This window comes from Prunus persica, chromosome G8 (assembly GCF_000346465.2).
Source record: "Prunus persica cultivar Lovell chromosome G8, Prunus_persica_NCBIv2, whole genome shotgun sequence".
NCBI lineage: Eukaryota > Viridiplantae > Streptophyta > Magnoliopsida > Rosales > Rosaceae > Prunus > Prunus persica.
Window position 1 is genome coordinate 10947060 of NC_034016.1, and position 9928 is coordinate 10956987.

At 48.1% G+C, this 9928-nt stretch overlaps 1 protein-coding gene across 1 annotated transcript; it reads right to left on the bottom strand.

The window, feature by feature from the left end:
* LOC109950854 lies at positions 8563–9546 on the bottom strand. The gene has a single exon (XM_020570998.1). The coding sequence runs from the start codon at positions 9544–9546 to the stop codon at positions 8563–8565; it is 984 nt and encodes a 327-aa protein (XP_020426587.1).

Consider the following 9928-nt stretch of genomic DNA (forward strand, 5'->3'; position numbering starts at 1 on the left):
CCGCGAAAGTGAGGAGCCGAGCCTATATGTTTGTTCTCAAGATGAGAGTACCGGGACAAAGGGGGTGGTAGAAGGTATCATAGAGAGTAGGATGGTTGGGCATAAGGGTGAGCCATCAGTAGACTCCGGGTCAGCTGCATATGGGGAGATGTAGAGGAATTATATAGAGTTAGAGGCAATAGCTGATCGGGTTCTAGCTTTGCCTCATACGCCAGAGGTGGGCTCAAGCAACCAGGCATCATCACCGTCGGGGTCCGTGGGTATAGCCGTGGCTTCAATTTCATAAGGAGTGGATATTCGGGTTGGAGTCCCTTTGGTGAGGCGGAACACACTTACAGAAGTGAAGTTGGCCCAGCTTCGGACAGACTTTTGTGTTTCACCCTATGTGGGCTTGAGGTTACCCAATGCGGCTGATGTAGTTAGATATCCTTCGGATCGCTCTATGATGATTTTTATGGATATGTACCGGCATGGCCTCAGACTACCATTTCATCCATGGGTGCAGATGATGTTGGCCAAGTTGGGATATGCGTCGAGGCAGTATAATCCCAACTTTTGGATTCTTCTTCATAGAGTTTATATCGCTTGGTGGCTGGTTGGGTTGGGGGAGCCAACATTTGAGCAGTTCATGTACTTGTACTCGGTTTCGAAACAACAGGAAAGTTTTGGCTAGGTACAAGCCAATTGCCGAAAGGCGAAGGAGATAGGTTACTTTATTAGTCACAAGCCATTTATGCAAAAGTCCTGGAGGAACAGGTGGTGCATGGCTTATGGTGACTGGGAGTGTCCGCCAGGAAAGACTGTGACCCAACACATTCCTAACCACTTCCAGTCTATAGGTCCTTGACCCCATCCTTTAAAAATGTTTGTTGTTTTATTGTGTTTTACCTGCTCGTACTCTTGGTTCTCTATGTTTGCTTGTGCAATGGGAAATGGCTGAGTAGTATCTAACCATTGGTGCAGGTTCGGTGTAGTTGGGGTCAATCTCCAAGGAGCAAGAAGACGAGGTTGAGAGGGTGAGGTCACAGTTGTTAGAGACCAAGCGTGAGTGCTGGAACCTAATCACCCAGAAGAACATGTTGGAATCTGGACTTCTGCAAGGAAGTAAGTACCTGGGTCACTTTTGTTGTTCGTTTTCTGATTCATTTGTAGTTGTGACTAACTTAGTTTTTGATGTGCAGTAGCGGGTATTATAAAAGGGAGCACAAAGGTAGTAGTGGATATTGATGATGCCGAGATGCAGAAGCGGCTAAGGAGTCTCAGACCCAGAATGCGGCGAAGGGGGGCGCCTAGCAGGCGACTGGGAAGCGCCCTATAGATGATGATGAGGGCCAGGTTGCTGACGTGCTGGGAAAAAGGAAGGCCTTGGAGGAAGCTCGTCAGAGTGTGATGGGGACTGGGCCAACGCTTCCTTCCTTTGATCTGCAGGCACCGTCGAAGCTCCTCTTCGACATGGAGGACATTTTTGCTGAAGGGGTAGAGAAGGTGGACTTCGACAAGCTACGTCAGCAGAAGAAGGAGGTGAACCTAGCCATGTACCGGCAGGAGGTGCCCTTGGTGAACGTCTTCCTGGAAGGCATGAAGAGTGACCCCGAGGCCTTGGCGAGGACCCCGGCCTTCTCCTATATAGATCGGGCCCAGAAGACGATCCTCACTTCTGCTTATGTAAGTTGTACATCTGTTTGTAAATTTGTTCTTGTCATGCTTGTTTACTCTGACTGATGATGCCTTGTTTTGCAGGCCTTCGGCGAGATGTACGTTAGCATGGCTAAGGCGGATAAAGAGATCCAGAGGTTGAAGAGGCGTGATGAGATGGCCAAGAGCAAGGTGGCAGAGGCGCAAGAGGTTATCAGAGAGAAGAACACCCTGCTGTTGTAGAAGGCGGCTCTAGCCAAGGAGGTGGAAGAGCTGAGGCAGTCGAAGGCCAATGAGGTAGCTACTGCCCAAGTCAAAGCGATCGAGTCATTTCGAACTTCAGAGGAGCTGAAGAGTTACATCATGGACCGGCTAGTGGATGAGCAGCTTTGCTGGGAGGATAGGTTGGTTAGGTTCAACCTCTCGATTGAGATCAACTTCGATACCAGTGGCGAACCTTCTTCAGTGAGTCTTGGTGTCGAGGCCACTGCAGCTGCCTCGCCGATAGAAGGTACTTCTATCAATGCTCCAGAGCCAGCCGAGACAGATGTGCCGTCTACCTAGGCCTGAGGGTCCTGCCCTCCTTATGTATTCTAGTTACGTTGTTGGAACACTTGTTTATTCTCTGTTTTGTATAAACATTTTGCCTTGCGTGGAGCAAGGTTACTTTGATTTGTTACGAAATGAGACTTGTTGTCATTTGATATCAGTTGTGCTAGCAAAATGAGAATCATGAAATTGATAGGAAGCAACGAGAGTCAAGCGTTTCATTTAAATAGGTGCCGAAAGGCAGAGGGTACAAGAGTTGGTTGAGTCAAGGCTTAAGACCGAAGTATAAGAGAACATATTGTCCTAGGGTCTAGGTATGTTTACTTATAGTAGTACTTGAGGTGATCATCGTTCCAAGGATGAGGCAAAGTCTTACCCTTGGGATCACAAAGCTGATAAGTGCCAGGGCGGCAGATTTTGATAATCTCGTAAGGACCTTCCCATGTAGGACCTAAGGTACCTTTAGTAGGATTCTTGGTGGCTAAGGAAACCTTGCGCATGACCCAGTCCCCAATTTTGAAAGCACAGGGCTTGACTCGGGAGTCGTAGTATTTGGCGATGCGCTGTTTGTACGCGATATTGCGCATGCTGGATTGGTTACGAAGCTCGTCAATGAAGTCAAAGTTCATGGCTAACTGCTCGTCATTGGCTTCGGCATCATAAGTGGAGGTTCGGTATGTGGGCTGACTAATCTCCATCATTGCTACGGCCTAGGTACCAAAGGAAATAGAGAATGGCGTTTCTCCTGTGGAGGTACAGAAAGTGGTGCGATAGGACCAGGAAACTTCTGGGAGTAGCTCTGGCCAGCCACCCTTGGCTTTATCAAGCTTGGTTTTCAGGGTCTTTTTGATAATTTTATTCACAGCTTCGACCTGGCCATTGGACTAGGGATGGGCTGGGGAGGTGAAGCAAAGACGGATCTTGAGGTTGGAACAAAATTGTTTGAACTTGGCATTGTCAAATTGCCGGCCATTGTCTGTGACGATGGTGCTGGGGATACAGAAGCGACATACAATATTTTGCTAGACAAAGGTTTCAATACGGGTTGCAGTGATGGTGGCTAAGGCTTCAACTTCAGCCCATTTGGTGAAGTAGTCTACAGCTACAACTGCATACTTGACTTGACCTTTACCCTCAGGCATAGGTCCAATGAGGTCCAGTCCCCATTGGGCAAATAGCCATGGACTGACCATGGCTGTCAATGGTTCAGCTGAGAGTTGGGGGATGTTGGCAAATCGCTGACACTTATTGCACTTCTGGGTAAAGGCCTGTGCATCAGTGTGAAGTGAGGGCCAGAAGTATCCTTAGCGAATTGCCTTATGAGCTAGTGAGCGTGCGCCCGAGTGGTTGCCACAGATGCCTTCATGAATTTCCCGAATGACATAATTACCTTCATCTTGAGTCAGACACTGGAGGTAGGGAAAGCTGAAGCCACGCTTGTATAGGGAGCCGTTAATGATCAAGTATCGGGCAGAGCGATAACGAACGCGTCGTGCCTCAGCAGAATCAGCTGGTAGTGTTTGGTTATGCAAAAACTGAAGGATGGGGTTCATCCATGTAGGGCTGTGATTAATGATACAGATGAGTGGGGCTTGCGTGCTGGGCTGGTCCAAGAACTCGATGTGGATGTTGCAACCTATGCCCTGCTCCAAGGCCGAGGCTAGCTTGGCCAACGCATCAGCATGGCTATTCTCAGAGCGTGGCACTTGGCTTATAAGATGAGTGTCGAAGTTTGTAAGCAAGTGGCGGGCATGCTGTAGATTGGCTGTTATAGAGATGTCCTTAGCCGTGAAGTCCTGGTTGACTTGGTAGACAACGAGCTGTGAGTCGCTAAATATCTGAATTTACCTAAGGCCTATTGCTTTGGCTTGCCGAAGGCCAGCTAAGAGTGCTTCGTATTCGTACTCGTTGTTAGAGGCGTGGAATTTGAAGCACAGGGCGTACTTAAGGACAACATTGTCTGGGCTGATGAGAACAAAGCCAGCCCCACATCCTTGGGCAGTGGAAGAGCCGTCCACATACAAGGTCTACAGGGGCTGGGTCAGGTCTAGAGTGCCTTTACTGGCAACGTGGTCCTGGCCCGAAGGGAGATTGGGTTTGGTTATGATCTGGATAGCAACTGAGGTTTGGGGTTTCGTGAATTCTGATATGAAGTCAGCGACGGCCTGGCCCTTTGTAGCTGGGCGGGGTTTGTAGTGGATATCAAACTCACCAAGTTCAATGGCCCACTTAACCAACCTCCTAGAAGTTTCAGGTTTCTACAACACCTGTCTGAGCGGGTAGTTGGTTAAGACATGGATGATGTGAGCTTGGAAGTATGGTCTGAGGCGTCTAGCCGAGACTACCATGGCGAACGCCAGTTTCTCAATGTCTGAGTACCGGACCTCAACGTCCTGCAATGCCTTGCTAACATAATACATTGGGTGCTCCGCGCTATCCCTTGGTCGGATGAGCACAGAGCTAACCACCGTAACCGAGACGGAGAGGTCTCCGGGCTCAGGGGTTGACAATAATGGAGCCCGGCACATATACTCCTTGAGCTCGCTGAAAGCCTTGTCACACTCGGCAGTCTAGGTAATGCTTCGCTTGTTACCCTTAAGTGCCTTGAAGAATGGGGCGCAACGTTCAGTGGCATTAGAGATAAATCTGGTCAGGGCTGCGACATGCCCTATAAGGCTTTGAATGTCTTTGACCGTCTTAGGTATCGTCATGTCTAAGATGGCCTGGATCTTCTCTGTATTGGCCTCAATACCTCTCCGGCTGATCATGAAGCCAAGGAATTTGCCCGAAGCCACACTGAATGCACATTTTGTGAGGTTGAGCCTCTTTCTATACTGCTTCAGGATGGTGAACATGGCAGAGAGGTTAGGGATATGCTGGTCAGCAGTGCGGCTCTTGACTAGCATGTCATCAACATGTACCTCTATGGTGTTGCCAATCAGTGGGGCGAAAAGGCAGTTCACCAGACATTGATAAGTAGCCCCGGCATTCTTAAGGCCAAAGGGCATCACCTTATAGCAATATAGGCCACGATCCGTAATGAATAAGGTGTAGGCTTAGTCCTCGGGGGGGTGCATGAAGATCTGATTGTACCCTGAGTAAGCATCCATAAAGCTAAGGAAAGCGTGGCCAGCTGTGGCATCAACCAGTTGGTCAATGCGGGGTAGGAGGAAGCTATCCTTCGGGTAAGCCCGATTAAGGTTGGTGTAATCTACACACATGCGCCAGCCCTTTCTTGGTTTGCAGACCATCACAACATTAGCCAGTCATGTGGGATAGTCAACCTCCTTGATGAATTCGATACTACTCAGTCTATCCACCTCCGTCCTAATGGCCTCATAGCGCTCGGGGTCATAAGCACGATGCTTCTGTTGAACGGGTCGGATGGCAGGATTAACGATGAGCTTATGGGATATGACGTTTGGTGATATGCCAGGCATGTCATTGTAGGACCATGTGAAGACTTCAGAGTTGAGGCGGAGGAAGGTGACGAGGTCAGAGTGAACCTCTTGTGAGAGGGAGGTGCCGATCCAGACCTGCCGATCCGGGATGTCGTCATGAAGAGTAACTAGCTCCAGGTCTTCCACAGGTTCGGCCTGCTGTGTGACAGACTCCTCCCTAGGGTCCTAAGGTCGTTCAGTGCAAGCTTAAGGAAGGGCTGGAGCCTTGGTTATTGCGATGGCCTCACTCCTATGTTGGCGATTGGTGGATTTGGCTGCTGAAGCATAGCAGCTTCGGGCGCCGAGTTGGTCGCCGCACACCGTGCCTGTGCCATTGGGCATAGGGAACTTCAGCAGCAGCATATGTGTGGAAATAAAAACCCTTATTTGGGCCAAGGCGAGGAGCCCAAGAATGACGTTGTAAGCTGTGGAACAGTTAACAATGAGGAAAGGGGTGGTGATCGTCGCCCGCTGGGGTACAGCTCCCATAGATATAGGGAGATGAATGCTTCCAATGGGCTGGACAACATCACCAGAGAAGCTCATAAGGGGTGTGATGCTTCGGTCGAGTAAGTAAGATGGGACCTAGAGCTCATTAAAAACGTCAGCAAATATCACACTGACCGAGCTGCCAGTGTCCACCAAGATACGCCCAACGTCGAAGTTAGAAATGTCCACACGGATAATGAGTGAGTCATCATAGGGAGGATAACACCACGCTCCTCCTCCTCGTAGAAGGTACTAGGGGCCCAGCCCAATTTTTGGGTCTTCGGCAAGCGTCTCTGCTCAGTGCTGAAGACATGGTGCGCATAAGTGGAGCGGGCATAATGTTTGATGGAGTTGTTGAAGGTTCCAGCCAAGGTAGGACCACCACTGATGGTGGAGATCATGTTGATCTGCCGTTGGTGAGGGTTAAGTGGGGGTGAGAGGTTGTGCACATAAGTGTCCAGCTTCCCTTCACGAATGAGCCCTTCAATGATGTTGCGCAAGGCAACACAATATTCGGTGTCATGGCCGCTGAATTGATGAAAGCGTTAGAAGACGCCTGTGTTTGGCATAGGCTTGCCGGACGGTCTCTGGGGGGTGGCTTAGGGATGATAGGGGCTTCACGCACCATGACGTTCTCATAAATGGTGTTGAGGGTGGTGAAGACCTCGAATTTGGGCCTGGGTGTGAAGGGAAGTGGGGCCCGATCACTTGTCTTGGGAGGGTTGCTTCCACTACATTGGTGGTGGTTGCCATGTCTGCCACGTTTGTTATTGCTGAAGGGATGTTGGTAGCTATCCTTCATTTTTAGGTGTGGGGTACCCTGGGTACTTGGGGCGGGAGTAGAATGCTGAGGTGGGGCTGGGGCATGTACTGAAGCAGGTAGAGGATCAGCAAAAGTGTTACGTGCCAGATTGGCTGGGCCACGCTTGGAATTGAAGTATTCAGCCTTGGCGTGAACCGTTGCCTGCTTCATTAGCTCTGCATATGTGTTCGAACTGTTGCTATGAACCAGGTAGTGAAAGTTGGACTCGCAAGGGCCACTCTTGAAAGCCCCGAAGGCAGCACGATCTGCAGTCTCTGGGCAGCGGGAGTATTCGTGACTGAACCGGGCTGCATACTCCCGAAGGGGTTCGTCCTCACCTTGCCGAAGCATATACAAGTCATCAGTTTTGCCCAAAGGGGTTGATGGCTGCGATGTTGTTCGCTCTCCAGACGCGGGACCTTCTCAAAGAGAAGCCTCATGGTCGGGTCGGCATGAGGGAGAGTCTCGGGTGATGAAGGCATGCGGGGTGGGCGGACAAGAGCTGGGGAAGGTTCCCATTCTTCCAACGCCTCGATGTGGTAAGGTGGCCAGGCTTCTGAATTATAAAATTCCCAGTTATCCGAGTTCTCTACGCCCTTCTTGTCGGGTAAGTGGGTGGGCCCTAGTGGGGGGCCCAGGTGTGTCACATGTGGGTCTTCGAGATTAACAGGAATAGGGATCGGCTCCGGTTGACGGTCTGAGATGCGGTCCCTGCAATCTCTGTAGATCCTGACTGGTTCATAAGGCCAGTCCTTCGGTGGGGGAATGTAAAGGAGTCGTGACTGGGTCAGCTCCGGATGAAGGTGGCCTTTACCCTTGCGGAGCCTAAATTGGGCCGAGGTGTTATGGCTAGAGTGTACTGGCTGGCTTGGTTGAGTATGCCCAACATTCTGGGTGAGGTCTTGTTGGGCATCCTGGGTGTGAGTCCTCTCCCAGTTTTGCTTTAGAACACGATAGTCATGCTCCAGCTCAACATTCCTGCAATGAAGATGCTCGTATTTCTTCGACATTTTAGTAACACTGTCGCGGAGGCGCTCCACTTTTACCTAGAGATTGGTATCTGCTGAAGGTTTCCTTCGGGAAGTACCATCGCAAGGGGTATGGTGCTGGGTATTGTGGCTATCCTCGGTCGGCATAGCAGAGTGTGGGGTGAAGAAGAGGCGACGAGGCCTGATAGATGAAGGAGCCAGCTGGCTTGGTAGAGAAAGTTGGGGATTCGAGTGTCAATTCCCACAGACGACGCCAAACTATTGATGCTCAAAATAGCCATGCCAATATTGAGTCCAACTTAGTGATGAGGTGTGTGGATTCTTCAGCAGGGAAGAAGGCTAAGGCCTTTGGTTAGGGAAGAACCTGCAGAAGACAAAATGGGAAAAGCAATCGTTAAGCTTCGGACATCGGTATGGTGCCGACCGAAGGCTCTCCGATGCTTAAGTCAGTTATAAGTGGTAACTTTGGCAGAGTAATAGTAAATGTGAGAAAGTAGTTACCCTTTTTACTTGGGTACTGTTCCCTATTTATAGGGAGGTGAAAGTGGGAGGTTTGCATAAAGTTTCAATGTGGGACTTTGTGCAAGTCGTCGTGGTGGCGACATATGTCCTGGGGATTTGGTTTGGCAATTGGGAGCTTCGACAGGTGTCTAGCACCTCAGAAGTGTGTCTTCCTTCGGCAAGGAAAAAGGCGTGGTTGTCTCGGTGCTAGTCGCTTTGATGCTAGGTATGCTCGGTTGATTATGGTGTAAACATAAACAATCAAGCAATCATTCAACCATTGATCTCCCATTCTATTGCGAAGTGATTTTTTAAAAATATTTATGGCGGAAAATGCCCTCTCTACTGAAGTAGTTGCAACCGATAAAACCAAAGCCAATGTAAGAAGTAAATACACATAAGAAAATATTTCATGCATTCCTTTATCCACCATTTTTTCTGCAAGACTACTAATCCCTTCCAATTGAGAGAAATCACTACTTGAATGCATATGATGAACATAAACACCAAGTTGATCTTCAAGCATCAATAAGTCTCGATCCGAAAAATCTTTAGGATAAAATTGAGCAAGACGAACTAACTTTCTTTTGTCAAAAGCTACAAAGTTATTTTTCGGACTCAAGCACGCCAAACAAGGAAGTAACTCAGTATTTACCTTGTTGAAGCGATCATTTAATTTCGCAAGTTGCCCATCAATTACATGAACAAAGATCTCCACACGACAACGATCATAATTTATCTTTATTGGAGCATTACGCCGTAATCTCCCTGGAATAACATATTCCTCATTCATGGTAGGAACTGTAATATCGTGTTTGTCACAAAATGAAGATGCTTGCTCAACCAATTCTTCGAACTCATTATCCCTCATCAACTGTAGGTTTTCCTTGCATGTTTTCACTAAACTCATTGTACTCACAATGTCTTGATCTTTCTTTTGCACTGCTAGAGACAAAGTATTTGTTATTCCCAATATAGCTTTTATTAAAAATAAGTGAAACACAAATTCAAAAGATTGTATTTCTCTCCATAACTTATAGGCTTCACCCGAACTATCATTAGGATTATCATCAACAATTATTTGAAGCACATTTACCACAGATGGGAACATAGAAATGATACTAATCAAGTTACCATCCATCATGTATCGTCGGCACATTTGAGACTAGTTTCTTGATTTAAGCATCGCCCCGTTATAAGACAATCATTTTCAAAAGCCTTCACAAGCTTTTCTTGGTATTGTGCTCTAAGTGCATCCTGATGCTTACAAGATGCTCCAACAACATTAACCAAACTATTAGCCGTTGTGAAAAAAGAGTTGACATCAATGTTTTTCTTTGCTATGGCAACAAGAGCTAGTTGAAGTTGATGAACAAAGTAATGAACATAACACTACTACAAATTCATGAAACCACGACACAAAATAGACGACGATATAGCTTAAAACCATCGTCATGTTTTAAAAGAAGACGGGTTTACAAAACCTTCGTGATATGTCACCTTATACACCGCTAAAATCGAAT

Bases quoted from the DNA above. Each gene is read 5' to 3' on its own strand.
- LOC109950854 (XM_020570998.1), bottom strand. From the start codon at position 9,546: ATGGATGGTAACTTGATTAGTATCATTTCTATGTTCCCATCTGTGGTA.